Below are 25,808 nucleotides of genomic sequence, written 5' to 3'. Positions count from 1 at the left end.
AAAAAAGGTTGAAAAACCCCCTATTATTATTACATTTTGGCTACTGGCAAAGGAGGTCTAACGATGTAAACCTTGTGTTTCCTGCTCAGAGCCCTCCAGGCCAGCCGCGCCTCGCACAGGAGACCGGAAGAAGCCGGTCACCCCCTCCCGCACCGTTGGCCTCGCCTTCGACCCGGGCCGCTGGAGCCACGTCGCCGTTTCAAGCACAATGCACCATATATTATCATAGTATGTTTTTTGTTTGCATTTTGACTGCAGGTATTGTGGTTAATGCAGTAGGCATGAATCCTTGTTAAAAAGGTTTCAGTTTTGTTGCCAGAAAAAAGGGGAAAACCCAACTATTATTAAAGTTAAATTAATTAAGCCTTTCAATACGTGGTCTATTTTTTTATTAATTGTACGACGCTTGAAACCCAAGAAACTTCAAATTGCAAAAGGTGTACTATTTTCACGCACGTACCAAAATTATCAAGGTGTTTATTAAATGTTGATATAAACATGCATATTACACCATACTTGTGTATATATATTTTTTTAGGTACACCTCTACGGAGCGTTCACATTGTTCATTGTAACAATACTTCTCCACTAGATGGCAGGATTGTAAAAAAATTAAAATATTTTACACTTAAATTTCGATTTAAAGCTTTCGTGACTGCAGTGATTCATATTCTTGGCTCTTTCGGTAAAGTCACGTTGAAGGGAAACAATAAAGTAATAAAAAAGATATATCAAACAATAAAAATTCTCACGTTTTCACAACTGATGATGACCGTTTGTGTTATGGTCGAAACGTTGTGAGAATTTTTATTGTTTTATATATTTTATTATTTTATTGTTTCCCTTCAACGTGACTTTACCGAAAGAGCTAAGCTTATATATTTTACACTTCTTCAATTTCCCACCGGGTGGCGCTGGTGGCACACAAAATGCAGCAAAGCGCGCAGCAGAGAACGGCGCTGGTTGTGCCAAGGGGTTGAAACTTGCAGCCCGTCACGGTAACCATGGAGCTGTCCAAGCACGGACATTCTAAGCCTCCCAAGCCATTATTAATGCGGCCAAGAAGTCAGTTCACCCACATGGTGGCCGCACACGGGACGTGTGAACATTCCGTGCTCGATTCCAGCAGCCAGCAAGCCCAAACATGCAGCTCATAAACTCGCACGCACGCACGCACAAACAAATAACACGAACAATCCTCTGCATTAGTAATAGGTTTTACCCTTTTGACTGGCACAAAAACTGACACCTTTATTCAAGGCATCGTGTTTGCAATAACCACAACACAAGCAGTCAAAATGCAAACAAAAAAGACAACTCTGATAATAATATTGGCACTGTCCTTGAATTTGATTGGTCCACACCCGAGACGGCTTTTCTTAGAGCCTAATCTCCACTGGCGTTGGACCAGAAGACGCCAAAAGGCGTACAACTCAAAAACAGCGCACCATCAGAGTATTGAGGGCTCGGGGTGAGCATTTACATTATGAGACCTCCTTTGCCAGTAACAAGATATAGTAATAGGTTTTACCTTTTTAACTGGCACAAAAACTGACACCTTTATTCAAGGCATCGTGTTTGCAATAACCACAACACAAGCAGTCAAAATGCAAACAAAAAGACAACTCTGATAATAATATTGGCACTGTCCTTGAATTTGATTGGTCCACACGCGAGACGGCTTTTCTTAGAGCCTAGTCTCCATTGGTGTTGGACCAGAAGACGCCAAAAGGCGTGCAACTCAAAAACAGCGCACCATCAGAGTATCGAGGGCTCGGGGTGAGCATTTACATTATGAGACCTCCTTTGCTATGCATGGGTAGCCAAAGGAACGACAGAGAAATCCAATCACGGCGGCTTTAGGTTCGAAGCCAATTCATGCGCTTTGCCTACTGACACAAATTAGCACGAGGCAGAGGCGACTAAATTTCGATTTGAAGCCTTCGTGACTGCAAGGATTCATCTTCTTTGGTTCTTTCGGTAAAGTCACCATCAATAAAATTCTCACGACGTTTCGGCCATTCTACGTGGTGGTGGTGACTTTACCGAAGGAACCAAAGAAGATGAATCCTTGCAGTCACGAAAGCTTTAAATCGAAATTTAACCTCTACGGGGAGGGATTTCACACAACCTTAAGCACCTGAAGACGGCCTCTTGCGTTGTGGCCGAAACGTCGTGAGAATTTTATCGTGTTATTTTATTATCTTATTATTCTCATTCTACATGGTGGTGACTTTACCGAAAGAACCAGAGGCGACTAGACCGAGAGTGAGCAGACTGAGAGAGTTTGCCGGGCGGACTGATTTCAAGCAATGCTCACATCAGCATCTAACTAGAGATATTTGAGCAGGTGCCACGTGCACTATTTACTTTAAAAATGCTAGCAGTTATGAACACTGTCACAAAAGTAGGCACAGCAACTAGAATATACTTGTAAGAGACCTCTACGTGGATAGCAAGGCTATTTATTATAGTGGAGGGGGGGGGGGGTATCAAAACTGAAAGTCAGATGACCAGGGCATATTTCCAGGACGCTGACAAGTAAAATACCTTGAAACCCAAAAGATATACCGATGTCTGAAAACTTTAGAGGTGAAAAAATGAGTAGAATATCAAAAAATTAAAACTTCAGAAGGTGCACACGGTTTGAACCATCACCACATGGGGGTCCGCGATTCCAAATGAACTGTAATAATGATAAAAGTACGTGAAAGGAAGACAAGTGTCATTGCATTTGGAATCTCAGAAAAAAACCATAAACAGACCATAGACTATTCTTAGCTCTTTCGGTAAAGTCACGTTGAAGGGAAACAATAAGATAATAAAATATATTTTGTTTAAAATATATTTTATTGTTTCCCTTCAACGTGACTTTACCGAAAGAGCTAAGAATATGAATTACTGCAGTCACGAAAGCTTTAAATCAAAATTTAGACAATAGACTGTACATCAGAACGATTGAAATGAGAACAGAATTATTTCCAGGTATATCAGGGTAGTGTGGAAGGCATCAAAATGAAATGTAAAAAAAAATGTATTGCATGATGATATAAGAAACATTTTTACGCGTTATATATAGGCCTGTAATGTACAAAATATAGTCGCACATGAACACATACACACATATATACAGACGTCTAAAACAAATTGTTATCTTAAAAGTCATACCGATAAAATAAACAATTCTAGGTCAAATTTCGATTTAAAGCTTTCGTGACTGCAAGGATGCATCTTCTTTGGTTCTTTCGGTAAAGTCACCACGTAGAATGAGAATAAAATAATCAATTAATAAAACACAATTAAATTCTTACGACGTTTCGGCCACAACACAAGTGGCCCTCTTCAGGTGAAAGGAACAGACCTGTCGTCTGACCTTTATTGTGTTATTTTATTTTATTAATTTATTATTTTATTCTCATTCTACGTGGTGACTTTACCGAAAGAACCAAAGAAGATGAATTCTAGGTCAATAACCAGGAGGTTCTATTGACAAGTCTAAAAGAAACTGCAGGGAAGGTAGGCTTTAAGCCAGCCTTATAAAGGACCGCCATGATAAAACGAATTTTTTATTCTTTGGTTCTTTCGGTAAAGTCACCACCACGTAGAATGAGAATAAAATAATAAATTGATCAAATAAAATAACAAAATAAAATTCTCACGACGTTTCGGCCACAACACAAGCGGCTCCAGCGCTGTCCTCCAGACAGTCTCGTCCCTTCACCTGATGAAGGCCGCTTGTGCTGTGGCCGAAACGTCGTGAGAATTTTATTGTGTTATTTAATTTTATTAATTTATTATTTTATTCTCATTCTACGTGGCGGTGACTTTACCAAAAGAACCAAAGAAGGATGAATCCTTGCAGTCACGAAAGCTTCAAATCGAAACGAATTTTTTGTTCTTTTCCATCAGCTCAAAAGTAATGTTAAAACAAAACCTCTGCTCCTGTCGACGGCGTACACCTCCTTGACGCCGAGCTCGGACAGCGAGCACGACGTATCGAGCAGCTCCGTCTCGCTGGCGTCCCCGAACAGCGCCGTGTGGTGGACGTCAAGCTCGCACTCGTTGCAGATGTCGGGCAGCAGCGCTTGCAGGGCCACGCGCGGGCTCGCCAGAACTACGGTCTTCTTACGCGCTCGCGAGTAGTTCACCATCAGTCGCACCGTTTGCTGAAAAACAAATTAAGTGATGTAACACTCTGTGCTTCTATTCGGTAAAGTCACGTAGGTAAAAAAAATCACGACGTTTAGGCCACAACAACACAAGTGGCCTTCATCAGGTGAAGGGACCGTGCTGTCACGAGGACAGCGTTGGAGTGAAAACAGCCAAGCCCAGGTCGCGTCCTTTAAGCTGTGTGGGAGGAAGCAAAACGCTTTGACAAAGGAATTAGTATAAACATGAGCACGATGTACGTAGGAGGTGCATGGGCCATGACCTGAGCTTGGCTGTTTTCACTCCAACGCTGTCCTCATGACAGCACGGTCCCTTCACCTGATGAAGGCCGCTTGTGTTGTGGCCGAAACGTCGTGATTTTTGTTATTTTATTTTTTACCTACGTGACTTTACCCAATAGAACCAAAGAGTATGGATCCTTGCAGTCACGAAAGCTTCAAATCTAGAATTAAGAGATTTAAGTAGAGGATCGACGAATTGAACGCTGTCGTTAACAAATCCCCTCTTCGTTTACCCTCTTAGGATCCAGCTGTCAACGTTCATCAAATTTCTCCATTTAAAAATGAAATACTGGGCTAGGCTGTGGATTAAGGGGGACTAAAACTGGGTTACACTTGGTCTGAATTACAGTATAAAACCTCACGATGTGCTGTAGTGGAGGTTCAATGGGACAGGAAGCCCACCTCTTCACACAAATAACAATGTTATTGTATTTGTCTCTCAGCCAATGGGGCCTCTGCCTTTGCAGGAAAACTCTGCACCAGTTTCGACCTTGTGGATTGCCCTTTTAAACAAATGCTGTTTCCAGCTGTTGAGAACAGCAGCACCATTAAAGCTATGGTGGATTTAGCAGCAGAAAACAGAAAAACTATACACAAACTCAAGTTTGTGGTGGAGGATCATGGGTAATGAATACATAATACACAGACTGTAAAATTATGTTTTGTCTTTCTGTTCCCCCCCTTGTACTGTGACTCTGTACTGGGCTCATGCTCAGTCCCAACAAAAACCTTTTTGTAATGATGTTTCATCCATTCTGCCTATGGACCTTCCAGACCAATATTTTCCAGCAGTGCAGACAAAGCATGATTTCAGAAAGTAAGCTGGTTTCGAATTTCTGGATCACATCACCAGTATATAACCTGCTTAACAAATGATGCTGTGTAATATTCCATATATCCTGGATGACAGGATGCATGCATTTGTACCCCTGGGGAGAGCCTCTAACTAAGCAAATTCATCGTGTAACTTGTATGATTCACGATAAAGGTTTTTGGGTGAGATCGCGTTATTTATAAATGTGTCGTAAAACCCTCCACCACCCAACATGGCCAAAGCAGTAAACATGTGTCACGTTCACAAAAGACAAAATATTCTAGATTTGAAGCTTTCGTGACTGCAAGGATCCATACTCTTTGGTTCTATTCGGTAAAGTCACGTAGTAGGTAAAAAAATAAAACAACAAAAATCACGACGTTTCGGCCACAACACAAGCAGCCTTCATCAGGTGAAGGGACCAGCCTGTCTAGAGGACAGCGCTGGAGTGAAACACAGCCAAACTTAAAGGTCGTAGTCTGAGCGTGGCTGTGTTTCACTCCAGCGCTGTCCTCGAGACAGGCTGGTCCCTTCACCTGATGAAGGCCGCTTGTGTTGTGGCCGAAACGTCGTGAGAATTTTATTGTTTTATTTTTTTACCTACGTGGTGACTTTACCGAATAGAACCAAAGAGTAAAAGACAATTAGTTCACTACTTTAGCCCATTTGCGCGTAGAAGAGTGAATCCACAACATAATTTACAACATTGTGAATACGACGTTTCGCTGGTGATTAGATCCAGCATCATCGGGCAATTCGCCAGAATGGTGAAGCCCTCTCCGCTTGCTCCCGGTCTTAAATAGAGCAGCAGTAGGGTGACGTCATCATTTAACTCATATCAGGCGCAGCGATTAGAGGTGGATAGGGGGAGGGTATTGTAATTATATAATAGATTGGTAATTATTCAATTGTTATTAATTACTAGTAGTTTCCCCTATAAGGAATTGTAGTTGCAATATATTTAATTTAACAATAAGGGTTACGACACGTTTATAAATAACGCGATCCAACCCAAAAGCCTTTATTATGAATATTGGTCGCGAAAGCCTACGTGTTAAACTTGTAAGATGAAAATAAATGCACCAAAGGTTATCGGTCTGTATCCAGCTATATGCCTCTGTGTCTAGTATACAATAAACAACCATCACAAGATAAAATCTAAGACGTTTTGTCATTTGGTAGAATATCAACTAATGTACCATGGCCTCTGGTACAATTGGGCTTTCACAACATTTACATACTCGCTAAACATTCTAAACTAGCCCCTGATCCTGGTGTACAATGCAAAGCCACCACAGGAGAGAAGATCAAGGCCTTGTTCACTGATCCCCAGGATTAAAGCACCTGCAGTTGCTAAGCATGCTTAAATTACATTTCAGACTAAACAATGCAGAGTAGAATTGGAAATACGTAATAGATTTGGATATCATGGAAAACACATGTCTCTAATTACCAATATCTATCCATATCTCTGTTTAAGAGCATTTCATTATTGTAATTTAATTGTACTTGTGTTGGTGTCAATAAAGTAGGAAATATGGAAACAGTTGCATAAAACTATGACAGTATAGGCTGACCTGGCTATAAATCAAAAGTAAACGCATCTATGCCTCTATGTAAGGAACGAGACAGGAAGACTTCTCCACAAATCTGGATGTCGCCTGATGAAGCTGGTTGTAATTACTGGCAAAACGTCGTACTCAGATTGTAAATGTTGTGGCTTGGCTCCCCAACACACCGGTGTGCTGTACTAGTACACTACACTATACACTACACTATACACTACACTACTATACACTACACTATACACTACTAGACACTACACTATACACTACTATACACTACACTATACACTACACACTACACTATACACTACACTATACACTGCTATACACTACACTATACACTACTATACACTACACTATACACTACTATACACTACACTATACACTACACACGAGTGCTGTACTAGTGACGAATCGTCCACGTTCTGTTTACGCGACAGCCCTTACTAGTTGGCTGTGTCGGGTGGTGGCGGGTTTTCACGACACAACATTTATATATTTATACGCGGTCTAACCCAAAAACCTCTATGATGGATATTGGTCGCGAAAGCCTGCTACGTGTTAAACTGACCAACTCCAACTCTGCCTGACCACCACAGTCCTACTCAAATAGTCACACAAAGTGGCTGCATCTTAGCCCTTCGTATTATTCATAAGACTGCCGGTCTCCTTTTACCAATTGAAATCTTACTCCAACCATTCACATATTTCCAAGAGGAAATTTGACTTCCTCATTACTACCAAGTAACGAGGCAGTCAAATTTAAAAGATTTAACAAAAAGCATCGTACGCTTTTCGAAGCAGACTTCAACTTTGCACAGAAGAACGGAACGGTCCAACTCTATCTTCTCAATAAAGCCAAGTATGGCGCGTAAATACTTTGATCTAAAAGCAATCCATCCTTTTCACTGAATGCAAGTGATAAATATAATCACAGCCGGTGAAGTGACGAGAGGGAAATATTTTCCTTTAAAATTAATTAGGTTGCAATGTTTATACAAGTTGCTTAAAAGTAAAACATTTTTAAAATAAGAATGTTTGCATAGCATATTCCACCCATGGATAAGTATTATCATCATCATCCGCATCATCATTCAGTATAAATTTTCTACTGGATGAATGCTAAGTATAGCCTGGTAAAAACATGATCTGCAGGCGAACTGAGCCAAAGCAAAATGTAGTTACTCTTTGTTTTTTTATCAGTAAAGTCACGTATAAATAATAAATAATAAAATAACATAATAGCGTACGACGTTTCGGTTGCAACACAAGCAGCCATCATCAGGTACAGAAGAGCTAAGTTTACGAGAGAGAGGGGAGACACAACCTCAGATGTATACACAGACACCCAAGTAGGGGGGAACTAACACAGATACAACAGGGGACACAGAGAGAGAAGCATACCAGACAAACAGGGTTTAGCAACATTTGGAAACCATATAAAGCAACACAGTCGGTCGGTCAAAACACAATCAACGCGTAGTCCGGTTGATCACGCTATTTCAAAGATTGATAAATTGCAAGTTGTAAACTGGCGGGTAACACCAACCGGTGCATCCAGTGAGGCATGATGTGATAATGGCATTTCATCATGTTTCATTAGTCAAGATACCAAAATCCAACCAAATCCAGTCTCACAAATATTTCCATTCATAAGTAGATTTGACCCGAAGGGGTCAAGGTTTCCCGATGATAACTCATCGCGTGACGGTGTAGTCGGCAGCATGCGTGCAAGGTTCAGAAATGAATCCGGCACATTATCACAAAGGTCAAATCGGAGAGCCATGTATATAACATGGTAATCCACAGATGGACCCTAATACAAAACTGTACAAAATCCTTTTACCTGTAACAACACGTGAGACTTTCTACAAAGTGTCAACAAGCACGACACGGCCGAGGAAATGTGTGAAAGACGCCTAATGCAGAAGCTAACCAATTGAGGCAATGACGTCTAAAATGTACTTAAGGAGAATTTAACTAAAATTGTGTACTGACAATGTACACACATGCTGTGTTAACACACACCCATAGCCACACCTAGCTCAAAGTGTAGTTTCAAACTCTTATAATTCATCTAATAATAGTTATTTGCATGTACGCATGAACCGGGCCACTTTGCTTACACGTCCATTTTTCTAATCAGCTTTGTCACTCCGAGATCTCTACGCAGGTTTCAGCGTGTTTCGACTGTACAAAGTCTTGTCTACGACGAGGCCGCGTCAGCGAATCAACGCTTTACCTCCGGGACAACGGGCTGCATCGGCTTCCTGAGTCGGTCATCAGTGGCGGGCCGAGGCTTTTTAGGAGGAAGGCCGTCACTCCAAGATCTCTACGCAGGTTCCAGCGTGTTTCGACTGTCAAAGTCTTACCTACGACGAGGCCGCGTCAGCGAATCAACGCTTTACCTCCGGGACAACGGGCTGCATCGGCTTCTCCAGTCGGTCATCGCCGGCGGGCCGAGGTTTGAGGAGGGCTGTCCCAGCACCGAGGGCCCCCAGCGGTGTGCTGGGCCCGTACTGTAGAGGCGATGCATCGTCCCTCGATAGCAGCTCCAGGGTGTGGCCGTCAGGGCTCAACCGGTAGGGACCGCAGAGTTCAACCAGGAGGTCCGTCACCGTCCTGCTGCTCACACAGCAACACGTGGGCAGCAGCAGCAGCTCCAAGTCAACGTCAAAGTGTGAGTCGTGCGTAAGGACATTTGTTGTTCCCGACTGAAACCCGACTCGTAATTTAGAAACCAGAAAATTGTTCAAAAGATGCAGCGTGATATTCTTACTGCATGGCTATGAACGCTCGCGGATGCGTTTGTGTCATGTTTACATTCGATGTGTGGAGTGTAATTTAAATTACTGTTTACGGGGCCGTAGCAATGAGTATGGAATGTAAGTAAAAAATTGTACACAATGCATCTTCAAAACACTCACCATCCTAACGTATTACAAGGAGGGGGATCAATCATACGTCTTGTTCACACTCATGGATTTCAAACACGGCTTAACAAGTTAAAACGTGTTGCATGGATACAAAATATACTTTTAATGTTGTATTCAAAATGACCGTAAATGTTTTCCAAGAAATAAAATGGCGTGTTTATTATATCCATAGCGATTATTTGCGCATTTAACAAATCCCAAAAAAAATAACACACCGGCAGATGCAATCACCCAAAAGATGACCACATTACAGACAACTGGAAATAGCTCATTATAAAATTGCTTGCAAAGAGGGCAATTTGACCTCGCCGCCATGAAGATTTATGCTTCGTGAAAATAACACATTTATTTTAATGCATTTAAAACCTGCTGTGTGAGCACAGAAACATTCCACGTGGAGCCAGTTTTACCTGGGATCATTCGCCCACTCACGCAGCACGTCCACCACTCTCATTAAACTCCACTCACCACTCTTATTAAACTCCACTCACCACTCTTATTAAACTCCACTCACCACTCTTATTAAGCTCCACTCACCACTCTTATTAAACTCCACTCACCACTCTCATTAAACTCCACTCACCACTCTCATTAAACTCCACTCATCACTCTTATTAAACTCCACTCACCACTCTTATTAAACTACACTCACCACTCTTATTAAACTCCACTCACCACTCTTATTAAACTCCACTCACCACTCTTATTAAACTCCACTCACCACTCTTATTAAACTCCACTCACCACTCTCATTAAACTCCACTCACCACTCTTATTAAACTCCACTCACCACTCTTATTAAACTCCACTCACCACTCTTATTAAACTCCACTCACCACTCTCATTAAACTCCACTCACCACTCTCATTAAACTCCACTCACCACTCTTATTAAACTCCACTCACCACTCTTATTAAACTACACTCACCACTCTTATTAAACTCCACTCACCACTCTTATTAAACTCCACTCACCACTCTTATTAAACTCCACTCACCACTCTTATTAAACTCCACTCACCACTCTCATTAAACTCCACACACCACTCTCATTAAACTCCACTCACCACTCTTATTAAACTCCACTCACCACTCTTATTAAACTCCACTCACCACTCTTATTAAACTCCACTCACCACTCTTATTAAACTCCACTCACCACTCTTATTAAACTCCACTCACCACTCTCATTAAACTCCACTCACCACTCTTATTAAACTCCACTCACCACTCTTATTAAACTCCACTCACCACTCTTATTAAACTCCACTCACCACTCTTATTAAACTCCACTCACTACTCTTATTAAACTCCACTCACCACTCTTATTAAACTCCACTCACCACTCTTATTAAACTCCACTCACCACTCTCATTAAACTCCACTCACCACTCTTATTAAACTCCACTCACCACTCTTATTAAACTCCACTCACCACTCTTATTAAACTCCACTCACCACTCTTATTAAACTCCACTCACCACTCTCATTAAACTCCACTCACCACTCTCATTAAACTCCACTCACCACTCTTATTAAACTCCACTCACCACTCTTATTAAACTACACTCACCACTCTTATTAAACTCCACTCACCACTCTTATTAAACTCCACTCACCACTCTTATTAAACTCCACTCACCACTCTTATTAAACTCCACTCACCACTCTCATTAAACTCCACACACCACTCTCATTAAACTCCACTCACCACTCTTATTAAACTCCACTCACCACTCTTATTAAACTCCACTCACCACTCTTATTAAACTCCACTCACCACTCTTATTAAACTCCACTCACCACTCTTATTAAACTCCACTCACCACTCTTATTAAACTCCACTCACCACTCTTATTAAACTCCACTCACCACTCTCATTAAACTCCACTCACCACTCTTATTAAACTCCACTCACCACTCTTATTAAACTCCACTCACCACTCTTATTAAACTCCACTCACCACTCTCATTAAACTCCACTCACCACTCTTATTAAACTCCACTCACCACTCTTATTAAACTCCACTCACCACTCTTATTAAACTCCACTCACCACTCTTATTAAACTCCACTCACTACTCTTATTAAACTCCACTCACCACTCTTATTAAACTCCACTCACCACTCTTATTAAACTCCACTCACCACTCTTATTAAACTCCACTCACCACTCTTATTAAACTCCACTCACCACTCTTATTAAACTCCACTCACTACTCTTATTAAACTCCACTCACCACTCTTATTAAACTCCACTCACCACTCTCATTAAACTCCACTCACCACTCTCATTAAACTCCACTCACCACTCTCATTAAACTCCACTCACCACTCTCATTAAACTCCACTCACCACTCTTATTAAACTCCACTCACCACTCTTATTAAACTCCACTCACCACTCTTATTAAACTCCACTCACCACTCTTATTAAACTCCACTCACTACTCTTATTAAACTCCACTCACCACTCTTATTAAACTCCACTCACCACTCTTATTAAACTCCACTCACCACTCTCATTAAACTCCACTCACCACTCTTATTAAACTCCACTCACCACTCTTATTAAACTCCACTCACCACTCTTCTTAAACTCCACTCACCACTCTTATTAAACTCCACTCACCACTCTCATTAAACTCCACTCACCACTCTCATTAAACTCCACTCACCACTCTTATTAAACTCCACTCACCACTCTTATTAAACTACACTCACCACTCTTATTAAACTCCACTCACCACTCTTATTAAACTCCACTCACCACTCTTATTAAACTCCACTCACCACTCTTATTAAACTCCACTCACCACTCTCATTAAACTCCACACACCACTCTCATTAAACTCCACTCACCACTCTTATTAAACTCCACTCACCACTCTTATTAAACTCCACTCACCACTCTTATTAAACTCCACTCACCACTCTTATTAAACTCCACTCACCACTCTTATTAAACTCCACTCACCACTCTTATTAAACTCCACTCACCACTCTTATTAAACTCCACTCACCACTCTCATTAAACTCCACTCACCACTCTTATTAAACTCCACTCACCACTCTTATTAAACTCCACTCACCACTCTTATTAAACTCCACTCACCACTCTCATTAAACTCCACTCACCACTCTTATTAAACTCTACTCACCACTCTTATTAAACTCCACTCACCACTCTTATTAAACTCCACTCACCACTCTTATTAAACTCCACTCACTACTCTTATTAAACTCCACTCACCACTCTTATTAAACTCCACTCACCACTCTTATTAAACTCCACTCACCACTCTTATTAAACTCCACTCACCACTCTTATTAAACTCCACTCACCACTCTTATTAAACTCCACTCACTACTCTTATTAAACTCCACTCACCACTCTTATTAAACTCCACTCACCACTCTCATTAAACTCCACTCACCACTCTCATTAAACTCCACTCACCACTCTCATTAAACTCCACTCACCACTCTCATTAAACTCCACTCTCACGCCTTTCCAAATTGACATTTCAATGCTTGTGTAGCACCACAGATGGTACTACGGTACCACGTAGTGTAACACCACAGATGGTACTACGTAGTGTAACACCACATATGGTACTACGTAGTGTAACACCACAGATGGTACTACGTAGTGTAACACCACAGATGGTACTACTAGTGTAACACCACAGATAGTACTACTAGTGTAACACCACAGATGGTACTACGTAGTGTAACACCACAGATGGTACTACGTAGTGTAACACCACAGGTGGTACTACTAGTGTAACACCACAGATGGTACTACGTAGTGTAACACCACAGATAGTACTACTAGTGTAACACCACAGATAGTACTACTAGTGTAACACCACAGATAGTACTACTAGTGTAACACCACAGATAGTACTACTAGTGTAACACCACAGATGGTACTACGTAGTGTAACACCACAGATGGTACTACGTAGTGTAACACCACAGATGGTACTACGTAGTGTAACACCACAGATGGTACTAAGTGGTGTAACACCACAGATGGTAATACGGTACCACGTAGTGTAACACCACAGATGGTACCTCGTAGTGTAACACCACAGATGGTACTACGGTACCTCGTAGTGTAACACCACAGATGGTACTACGGTACCACATAGTGTAACACCACAGATGGTACTAGGGTACCTCGTAGTGTAACATCACAGATGGTACTACGTAGTGTAACACCACAGATGGTACCTCGTAGTGTAACACCACAGATAGTACTACGGTACCACGTAGTGTAACACCACAGATGGTACTACGGTACCAAGTAGTGTAACACCACAGATGGTACTACGGTCCCACGCAGTGTAACACCACAGATGGTACTACGGTACCACGTAGTGTAACACCACAGATGGTACTACGGTACCACGTAGTGTAACACCACAGATGGTACTACGGTACCACGTAGTGTAACACCACAGATGGTACTACGGTACCTCGTACCGTCGGGGTGAAGGGCTACGGGGCTTCTAGGATCCCAGACAGCTGAGCCCCTCACTGGGCAAGGGGCATCAAAGGGGACCTCCCCCAGCCGATCTGGGACCAGTTGAAGACCGAAGCCGAAGACCGGTAGCAGCCAGACAGGACCCTGGGGCCCCTTGCAAGGGCCCCGGGGACGCCGTGCGGGCCGGTGGTGAGACTCTGGGCCGGTGGTGGGACTCTGGGCCGGTGGTGGACTCTGGGCCGGTGGTGGGACTCTGGGCCGGTGGTGGGACTCTGGGCCGCTGGTGGGACTCTGGGGCCAGTGGTGGGACTCTGGGCCGGTGGTGGGACTCTGGGGCCAGTGGTGGGACTCTGGGCCAGTGGTGGGACTCTGGGCCAGTGGTGGGACTCTGGGCCAGTGGTGGGACTCTGGGCCGGTGGTGGGACTCTGGGGCCGGTGGTGGGACTTTGGGCCGGTGGTGGGACTCTGGGCCAGTGGTGGGACTTTGGGCCGGTGGTGGGACTCTGGGGCCGGTGGTGGGACTCTGGGCCAGTGGTGGTGGGACTCTGGGCCAGTGGTGGGACTCTGGGCCGGTGGTGGTGGGACTCTGGGGCACTGGTAGTGGGACTCTGGGCCAGTGGTGGGACTCTGGGGCCAGTGGTGGGACTCTGGGCCAGTGGTGGGACTCTGGGCCGGTGGTGGGACTCTGGGGCTAGTGGTGGGACTCTGGGCCAGTGGTGGACTCTGAGGCCAGTGGTGGGACTCTGGGCCAGTGGTGGGACTCTGGGGCCGCTGGTGGGACTCTGGGGCCAGTGGTTGGACTCTGGGGCCAGTGGTGGGACTCTGGGCCAGTGGTGGGACTCTGAGGTCAGTGGTGGGACTCTGGGGCCGCTGGTGGGACTCTGGGCCTGTGGTAGGACTCTGGGGCCAGTGGTGGGACTCTGGGACTCCCCGGCCCTACGCCCTTATAAGGGCGAGGTCAGAGGAAGCCAGAGTGTAGACCCTGGGTCGGGGTCAGGGGTCAGCCCCCCCTTAGGGTGATCACAGCGGAGGAGCCGAGAGCGTTGCCAGCGTCACGGCACGCCGGGAGTAGGCCGTGTCCCTAGGGCTGTAGCAGCCCATCAGGACTGTCGGGGAGCGCTGTGTTGTAATAAAGGAGTTGTCTATACGAAGGTGTGTCTACGGAACCCATTACGCCTGTGCCAAACTTGGGCGGCCATAAAATGCTTACCCATCCATCGCTTGATCCCCGCAGGAATGGAATGAGTGTGCGTGTGTGTGTAGCGGTTAGCGCTACGCTGCGCTATGAACCTGGCGACCCGGGTTTGATTCCCGCTCACGGCCAACACCGGTGACAATTATCTGAACGGGTCCCGGGCCTCCCCTAGGTCGACTCAGCCTCAAATGAGTACCTGGTGCGGTGGATAAAAACATTGCCACTGGGGAGACAAAGGCGGTCGGGCGTGGTGCTGGCCACCCACCCCCTCGTGTACCGTTCCGGCCTTCATAAGTGCTCACTAACAGCACTTGCCCAACAGTCTGTTAAGGCTACACGGGGGATCTTTGTCTTTGTGTGCTGCTCGCTAACAGCACTTGCCCCTACAGTCTGTTACAGGCTACACGGGGGATCTTTGTCTTTGTGTGCTGCTCGCTAACAGCACTTGCCCCTAAAGCCTGTCACAGGCTACACGGGGGATCTTTGTCTTTGTGTGTGCTCGCTAACAGCACTTGCCCCTACAGTCTGTTACAGGCTACACGGTGGGGGATCTTTGTCTTTGTGTGTGCTCGCTAACAGCACTTGCCCCTACAACTCTGTTACAGGCTACACGGGGGATCTTTGTCTGTTTATCTTTGTGTAAATAATCCAAGTGCACGACAGGCACCTCCCGTCGACTCGGGCCACGTGGTGCACCCCGCCCGGCAGGATGACGTTGAGCTCCACATTGTCCACTGGGGGGCCGTCGCCACCGTCCGGTGGGTCTAAGCTGGGGGTCCCAGTCTGGGACTGGGACCGCATCAGCGGTGGTACCGGCGCACGGGGCTTCATCTTCCTGGCTGCTGCGGAACGACAACAAAATAAAGAGCAGTGGGACGTTGCGCTGCTAGGCCGTTTTAAGGATTTATATTGTTACATCAACAAGGGGGGTTGGGTGTGCAGTCAGGGTTGATGCAGGTACATTCGTTAGGTCAAGGCGAAGCCACTCATTCTCCAACGTCGGTGGACTGGCGTTTTGTTAGGAACAACGAATGATCGGCCACTTAAGAGATCACAAGGCAATGGGGATCAATGCGTCAACATTCAACCCTGACTTAAAACTGCAATTAATCAAGTGATAGGCGTGTGACCGCCCTTACACACATCACTTTCAGATCTCGCATGGCCACGTGCACCTATATTCACAAATTGAAAGGAAATTAATGTATTCATTTAGTGGTTAGCAGCAGTAATGGATGATCATGATGCTTTAAATAAATAAAACATTTCATAAAAACGAAGCAGATGGAACCATTATATTACAAACACAGTAGCTCCATGTGATGCTTATGTAAAACGCAATATCTACGTAAATGCAATTGCCAGTTCAACGTAACACGTTTGCTACTTTGTTGCATGCAATTTCACGTTCACTTAAAATTGGGCAGTGCTCTTTGAATACATCTTGCACTGACTGTGCAAGCCCTGTACCGCCATGAAATTACTACACAGAGAAGTGATATTAAATCACTCTTGACAACAGGATGTTGATGAGTGATTAGCACGTGATGAGTCATTCATTGATCCGTTCATTTTTTTTTAAATCATCTATCAGTATGGTGGGGGGGGGGGGTGTGGTCACTCCGTCAAGTAACCAGTTAACATTATCAAGACACACCTTAGTACATGACTTAAGTGAGTTTAGGGGTGTGATCAGTACGTACGATATAATTTTTGTTTGGGTGAATAATTATCCCGAATGTTTACGATCTGACCACTTACTGCATTCTTGGCGTAATGCAGTAAGAGTGTGAGTGTGTGTATGTGTGTGTATGTATGTGTGTGTCCGGCAAAACAACCCCCTACCTCCTCGCGGTGCCGGACGGGCAACTCTGTCGTGGACAGCGCTGTGGGGGGAGATCCCATTTTGATTGGCTCCTCCCCTCATGGCATATGTGTCCACCACAGGGGCTAAACGGGGGCTCTGGATGGGTGCGAGGGGCTGGTAACCCCTCCACCTTCAATTAATTACCACGAAACCACGAATTAAACTGAAATATGTAACAACTAAGCTTGTAAATTTTGATTTAAAGCTTTCGTGACTGCAGTAATTCATATTCTTAGTTTTTTCGGTAAAGTCACGTTGAAGAGAAACAACAAAATAACAAAATATATATAAAACAATAAAAAATTCTCACGACGTTTCGACCATAACTCACACCTGATGATGACCGTTTGAGTTATGGTCGAAACGTCGTGAGAATTTTTTATTGTTTTATATATATTTTGTTATTTTGTTGTTTCTCTTCAACTAAGCTTGTGCCGGAGGCCCCGGGGGGCCAGGCGTCTATGACGTCTCCTGGCCAAACCCCAATTGGCGGAGCCAGGAGATTGAATACCTACCCTCGGGGCTACTCCAGAAACAACGAAAAGCCACTACGGGTGGCCACGTGGAATGTTCGAACGCTCACTGCAGAGGAGAGGCTGCCACTCCTCTGTCGGGAGCTGGACCGGTACCGCCTGGATCTATGCGGCATTCAGGAGGTCCGGTGGACCGGCTCTGGCTCCTGCCACCATGAGGGGTGGACAGTCCTCTACTCGGGGCAGCAGACTGCCAAACAACAGGGTGTGGGTCTTCTTTTGAACAAAAGAATGAAGGGGGCGTGGGAGCGTGGCGGTGAGGTGTGGGAAGCTGTAAGCCCCATGCTACTTTGCGCTCGCCTTCCCATCAACCGGAGGCGAGGAATGGTGGTCGTGGTTACTTATGCCCCCACCGAAGATGAACATCCGTGGAGGGATGCAGGCAAAGCCGATGAGTCAGATGCCTTCTATGACCTCCTGTCACAGGTGCTGGCTAAAGTGGCCCCTCGGGATAGAGTCATCATGTTGGGTGACTTCAATGCCCGAGTTGGTCATGATACTGGCACCTGGTCTGGAGTGATTGGAGGGCATGGGCCAGATCAGCTCAATAACAACGGTAGGAGGCTGCTAGATTTTTGTGCAGCCCATGGGCTTGTAATTACCAACACGCTGTTCCGGCATCGGCGCATCCACACAACATCATGGATGCATGCCGGGTCCAAGCAAGAACATCTGCTGGACTACATAGTGACGGACCAGCGAATGCGAGCCCATGTCCTTGACACCAGGACCTACCGTGGAGCTGATCTGCCCTCTGACCATCGACTAGTCATCTGTAAGATGCGCCTGCCATTCTTCCACTCCGGTGGTGGGTGTACACCCAGGACCCCATTCCAACCTAAAGTGGCCTGGTCTCAGTTATCTGATGAAAGTTGCAAGCGAGAATTTCATCATCGCTTGCGGCTGGGATTGGCATCGTCCCCGACTCCTCCTGATGTCGAGGGTAAATGGGCGAGGTTTAGGACTGTGACTCATGCAGCTGCAATGGCTGCTCTGGGTACGTGGTCCAGACCTCCCCAGACACCCTGGATGACAAAGGAGTTGTTCAGGATGGTTGAGAAAAAGCGACAGGCCCACTGTCATCGGCTACAGAATCCCACGTCAGAGAATGAGGAGGCTTACCGCAGCCTTCGCTCAGAGGTTCGGAGAGCCGTGAGGCGCTGCAAGGATGGGTGGTGGTCGCGGGTTGCTGAGGAGATGGAGTCTGCCTCAGTGGCCCGTGATCACAAATCTCTATTTAACTCCATCAAAAAAGTAACCTGCAGCGCCACACCTATTACCATCATCAGGGGAAAAAACGGTGATCCAATTTCCGACCCCCAGGAACAGGTTCGCAGATTTGCTGAGCATTTCTGTGAGGTTCTGGGGGAGGGAAAATCCCTCAGCCAGGAAAACATCGTGGCACAAAGTGAGGATGACCCTGCTGAGGCTGCGGTGCCTCAAATATTGGATGAAGTCACCCCCTGTGAGTGGCTGGCTGAGGTGCCATCTGCTGAGGAAGTATTGAAGGCGATCCGGAGTCTGAGACCAGGAAAGGCAGCGGGCAGAGATGATCTCCCAAGCAAAATGCTGAGGGAGGGTGGCGTTTGTGCACAGACTGCCCTATATGACATCATAACAACAGTCTGGACCACTGGACGGGTTCCGCAGGATTGGAAGGATGCCCTGGTGGTCCCCCTTTTTAAGAAGGGGGACCGCACAGACTGTAACAACTACAGGGGCATCTCACTCCTCAGTGTGCCGGGAAAGGTCCTGGCAAGGATTATTCAGCATCGCCTTGCCAGGCACGCTGAGGAGAGGCTTGCGGAGCCCCAATGCGGTTTCAGGAAAGGGCGGTCCTGCACAGATGCCATATTTTCTGTCCGTCTGCTACAGCAGAGGTGTAGGGAATTCCAACAAGACCTACATCTCTGCTTTATTGACCTGGTCAAGGCCTATGATACCATCAGTAGGCCTGGGCTCTGGGTCGTTCTTCGTGCTTTTGGAGTACCTGACCCTCTGCTCACGATCATTAAGGACCTTCATGATGGTGAGCGGGCCCGGGTAAAACTACGTGGCCGGGAGTCAGAGCCATTCCCTGTACATCTTGGGGTGCGACAGGGATGTCCTCTGGCTCCCACATTATTTAACATCTATTTTGACCACGTAGTTCGTGAAGCCTTCAATAGCTGTACCGGGGGAATCTCCATATGGTACAGATATAATGGGAGGCTAATCGATGCCCGGGTGCGGTCAAGGGATGGCTCCCTATTGCTCAACCACGTTATGTATGCTGATGATTTGGTAATAGCTGCTCAGTCAGAGGAGGAGTTGGAGACGCTGCTGCTGAGACTGGAGCGTGCCACTAAGAGGTGGGGCCTTACCATCAGCCCCACCAAAACTAAGCACCTGCCTGGGTATTTTGTACCATCGGACACTCCACCCCCACAACTCCCAATCGGTGATGGGGCAGTTGTGGAGAGAGTGGAGAGTTTCCCATACCTGGGCAGTGTGCTTATGACTGGCTCCAGTTTAACAGCAGAGGTCTCACTCCGAATCAGTCGAGCGGCAATATCTTTTCATCGGTTGCGTAACGCTGTGTGGAAGCTACCTGGTCTGTCGCTCCGCACTAAGCTTCAGGTCTTCTCGGCCACGGTCATTCCCTCCCTTCTCTACGCTTGCGAGACGTGGACCCCCCTGGTGGAACATCTTCGCCGGTTAGAAACATTTAGGCTGGCCTGCCTACGATCCATCCTGGGTTTAACCAGACTGGATTGTGTGAGGAGCTCACAAATCCTTGAAAGATCTGGGCAGGGTCCCATCGGTGAGCTCCTCCGGCAGGCAAGGCTGCGATGGCTGGGTCATGTAGCCCGCATGCCCAGCCACCGCATGCCGAAACAGCTTTTGTTTGGCCGGATTGAGGGGGCTGGGCGGGCGCGGCACGGGCTAGAGAAGAGATGGAGTGATGTGGTACAGGAGGACGTGGAGCTGAGTGGACTTGCCGATGACTGGTACCAGCGGTGTCAAGATCGGCCTCTGTGGAGGAGGCTCGTGAAGGATGCTACTGGGCAGTTGGAGGCAGTCGCCCTCCAACAACAATGGAGGGCGGAGGAGCGACGCTCACAACAGCGAGCGGAGCGCCGGGTGGCTAAAGCACAGCAGGTTGGCACAGTAGGGGGCACAGGTGGTGCATCAGCCAATCATCTCAGTCAGTCGACCCGTGGCACCTGGGTCTGCCCCGTGACCTCCTGCCAGCGGGCGTTCGACACTTCACGTGGCCTCAGGGTGCACATAGCCTGGCACAAGCGTCGTGGTGACGTCACCGCCACTTAGTGGCGAATGGCGGTTGTTGTTGTATGTGTGTATGTGAGTGTGTATGTGTGTATGTGAGTGTGTATATGAGTGTGTATGTGAGTGTGTATGTGAGCGTGTATGTGTATATGAGTGTGTATATGAGTGTGTATGTGAGTGTGTATGTGAGTGTGTATGTGAGTGTGTATGTGAGTGTGTGTATGTGTGTGAGTATGTATATGAGTGTGTATGTGAGTGTGTGTGTATGTGAGTGTGTATGTGAGTGTGTATGTGTGTATACAGTCTGTTAAGGTAATATGGGGGATCTTTGTCGTTGTTGTGTATATGAGTGTGTATGTGTATGTATGTGAGTGTGTATGTGTATGTGAGTGTGTGTGTATGTATATGAGTGTGTATATGAGTGTGTATGTGAGTGTGTATGTGTGTATGTATGTGAGTGTGTATGTGAGCGTGTATGTGTATATGAGTGTGTATATGAGTGTGTATGTGAGTGTGTATGTGAGTGTGTATGTGAGTGTGTATATGAGTGTGTATATTAGTGTGTATATGAGTGTGTATGTGTGTATGTATGTGAGTGTGTATGTGTGTATGTATATGTGTGTATGTGAGTGTGTATGTGAGTGTGTATGTGAGTGTGTATATGAGTGTGTATATGAGTGTGAATGTGAGTGTGTATGTGAGTGTGTATGTGAGTGTGTGTGTATATGAGTGTGAATGTGAGTGTGTATGTAAGTGTGTATGTGAGTGTGTATGTGTGTGTGTATATGAGTGTGAATGTGTATATGAGTGTGTATATGAGTGTGAATGTGAGTGTGTATGTGAGTGTGTATGTGAGTGTGTATGTGTGTGTATGAGTGTGAATGTGAGTGTGTATGTGAGTGTGTATGTGTGTGTGAGTATGTATGTGAGTGTGTATGTGTATGTGAGTGTGTACATGAGTGTGTATGTGTGTGTGTATGTCAGTGTGTATGTGAGTGTGTATATGAGTGTATATGAGTGTGTATATGAGTGTGTATGAGTGTATGTGAGTGTGTATATAAGTGTGTGAGTGTGTGTGTGTTTGTACAAGGATGTTGCAACCTGCTGTGTACGGTGTACACTGAAGTTATTCTATGTGTAAGCACCTTGGCAGGAGTTTCAAAGGGGGAGGAACAACAACAACAACCTGCTTGCACACACACGGACACACACGGACACACACACGGATACACACACAGACATACACACACAGACATACACACACGGACACACACACACGGACACACACACGGACACACACACACAGACACAATACAACAATGAGTACACACGTGTCAGCCAGAGTGAGCGGACACTGCTCAGATGGATCAACGTTTTCCATCATTAGACCTCCTTTGCCAGTACCAAAATATAATAATAGTGTTTTTTCCCCTTTTTTCTGGCAACAAAACTGAAACCTTTTAACAAGGATTCATGTTACTGCATTAACCACAATACCTGCAGTCAAAATGCAAACAAAACACATACTATGATCATATATGATGCATTGTCCTTGAAACTGATTGGTCCACACCAAGAAAGCCATCCCTTGGTGTGGACCAATCAGTTTCAAGGACAATGCATCATATATTATCATAGTATGTTTTTTTATTATCATAGTATGTGGTTAATGCAGTAACATGAATCCTTGTTAAAAGGTTTCAGTTTTGTTTTGCCGAATCGATTGTTAAAAAGCCACTCGCCATAACAATTACATCATCCATTGTGATTCACAGCATCTCAATACTACATTGTTCAAGCGTTATGTAACATGCCCGTATTTGTATTCAGCAAGTTATTTAAACATGCGCTTGAGTGTCATAGATTTTACACGTATGTAGAAAATGCAAAGAAATGTGTCAGGCATATTATCACACGTCCTATTAAACCGCTCCCACCGTCTGTGCACACACACGGTGGTGGTGGTACTTTATACTGTAAAACACAGCACTTATAATACACCTTTATAAATGACCGCAGTCGTAAATCGGCCACGTGTATTAACCACGTGGAGCTCATTAACACAGCCACGTTAGCCACGAAAAATCAGACACAGTCGTTCACTCGTAACTTAGAACTTGTAAAATCTATACACGTTACTTTTAAACTACGAATAAGAGTACTGTAATTACGGCAAAAATACATTAGAGGTGCTGTATATCAGAACAATAAATCAAACAATAACACAGCCACGTAAACCACAAACGCCAAAGGCCCCGTTCACCACCACCACAACTTGTGCTAAAATATTCTTGGTTCGTTCGGTAAAGTCACCACGTAGAAGGGAAACAATAAAACAATAAAAATATAAAACAATAAAATAATAAAAATATAAAACAATAAAATTATTATTCTTGGTTCTTTCGGTAAAGTCACATAGAAGGGAAACAATAAAATAATACAAATATAAAATAATACAATTCTCACGACATATCGACTGCAACACAAGCAATCATCATCAGGTGTGAAAACCACAACAAAATATTCTTGCTGTGGTTTTCACACCTGATGATGATTGCTTGTGTTGCAGTCGAAACGTCGTGAGAATTTTGTGTTATATTTTTATTATTTTATAGTTTCCCTTCTACGTGGTGACTTTACCAAAAAGAACCAAGAATAAGAATCCCTGCAGTCACGAAAGCATAAAAATCAAAATGTAACTTGTGCCAAGTTATCAGAGTTACTCATCAATCCGACTTGTTCAACGTATAGCTGCTACGGCTTCAAAGATTATCACAAACAACAATCATTAAACATAAATAAGGGAGCCCAGAACACCCCACCACCAACAACCACAACAACCACGCCATCATCAACGTATAGCTGCTACGGCTTCAAAGATTATCACAAACAACAATCATTAAACATAAATAAGGGAGCCCAGAACACCCCACCACCACCAACAACCACACCACCATCAACGTATAGCTGCTACGGCTTCAAAGATCGTCACAAACAACAATCATTAAACATAAATAAGGGAGCCCAGAACACCCCACCACCAACAACAACCACACCATCATCAACGTATAGCTGCTACGGCTTCAAAGATTGTCACAAACAACAATCATTAAACATAAATAAGGGAGCCCAGAACACCCCACCACCACCACCAACAACCACAACAACCACACCATCATCACGGACGACATAAACTTGTTTACTTCACACCACGCAACAACTTTACAAACTGTTGTTGTTGTTTACGAATGCGACCTCGCAGAACCGCAAGAGTTTGTGACGCTGTGCAAGCAAGCAGCAGCATCACCATCTATTTATAATTAATATCGTGAACAAAACAAGTACAAACTTCTCCGTCTCTCTCCACTTCCACACTTGCAACCAACCCCACTTCCTCCACGTGCTGCTGCTGCTGCTCACACAGACAGCGACAACAGCAGCAGCGTGCGACAAAAGGTAGCCATTACCACGTGCTGGTGATCACGTGCTGGTGGTGGTGGTGCTGGTCACGTGGTTGTTTGTAGTCGTGGATTTTGTCTTAACGGGGTCTCCAGACAAAACCTTGTACTCCACAGGCTGCTGGCTGCTGCTGCTGGCTGCTCCCTGGAAGCCGGGAGGCGGGCGGGCGGGGCGGGCGGGAGCGTGAACAGAACTCGACGGCAGTGTGGCCGGGACCTCGGTTACGGTCGGTCTCAGACGGGCCCCGTCACCGCTGCGTAGTCCCGTCGTCGTGTGCGCGAAGGGGCCCACGGAGCGGATGAGCGAGAGAAGGGGAGAGAGAGAGAAGGGGAGAGAGAGATTATGGGAGCTGTGAGAGAGAGAGCGAAGTGGAGTTGATGAGAGCGGCAGGAGGAGGGGGAGGGGAGGGACGAGGAGGGGGCGGTGCCGTAGTGGGCGGGGTCACACTACGGCACCGCCCCCTCCTCGTCCCTAGTGTGACCCCACCCACTACGGCACCGCCCCCTCCTCGTCCCTAGTGTGACCCCGCCCACTACGGCACCGCCCCCTCCTCGTCCCTAGTGTAACCCCGCCCACTACGGCTCCGCCCCCTCCTCGTCCCTAGTGTGACCCCGCCCACTACGGCTGAGACTTGAAGCCAACTCGGTGTGTGGGGGTGGGTGGTTACTAAAACAAACATTCAGATTTATTAGTGCAGCAAAGCGCTTCATAAACTCAAGCCGTGTTTAATTTTACCAGGGTAAGGCTCACTGGGCTCTGTTAGATCTGCTTTAATTTATTTCTCTTTCCAGAAGAGATCTGCATATCGTCGCAAATGATGGGTCAACCAAATTGGCTTATCGTGGGTAAATTTGTAAGACGCTAATGCAGGGTGGTTTAAAAAAATGTGGACCCAATTTCAAAGCGGTATATTTCACGATGGCAACAACACGTTACAATTACACAACAAGTTACAAACGTAACAGTAGGGGTCTTCCCCCTTTTTTCTGACAACAAAACTGAAACCTTTTTAACAAGGATTCATGTCTACTGCATTAACCACAATACCTGCGGTCAAAATGCAAACAAAAAACATACTATGATCATATATGATGCATTGTCATTGGTGTGGACCAATCAGTTTCAAGGACAATGCCACATATATTATCATAGTATGTTTTTGTTTGCATTTTGACTGCAGGTATTGTGGTTATGCAGTAGACATGAATCCTTGTTAAAAAGGTTTCAGT

General features: G+C 45.5%; 1 protein-coding gene across 1 annotated transcript; it reads right to left on the bottom strand.

The window, feature by feature from the left end:
- Positions 1 to 457: 457 nt before the first annotated feature.
- Positions 458 to 24,957, bottom strand: LOC142917123 (protein cordon-bleu-like). The gene is made up of 4 exons (XM_076061817.1): positions 24,588 to 24,957; positions 16,118 to 16,292; positions 9,239 to 9,455; positions 458 to 4,166 (listed from the first exon to the last, which is right to left on the bottom strand). The coding sequence occupies exons 2-4, from the start codon at positions 16,279 to 16,281 to the stop codon at positions 3,906 to 3,908; spliced, it is 642 nt and encodes a 213-aa protein (XP_075917932.1). The 5' UTR covers positions 16,282 to 16,292; positions 24,588 to 24,957; the 3' UTR covers positions 458 to 3,905.
- Between the last annotated feature and the right edge of the window lie 851 nt (positions 24,958 to 25,808).

The sequence above is a fragment of the Petromyzon marinus genome, unplaced genomic scaffold (assembly GCF_048934315.1).
Source record: "Petromyzon marinus isolate PM22_M1 ecotype Great Lakes invasive population unplaced genomic scaffold, UKy_Petmar_22M1.pri1.0 PM_G_Scaffold_42, whole genome shotgun sequence".
Taxonomy (NCBI): Eukaryota; Metazoa; Chordata; class Hyperoartia; order Petromyzontiformes; family Petromyzontidae; genus Petromyzon; species Petromyzon marinus.
Note: the sequence above shows the minus strand (reverse complement) of the source record. Positions and strands in the feature narration are given on the sequence as shown.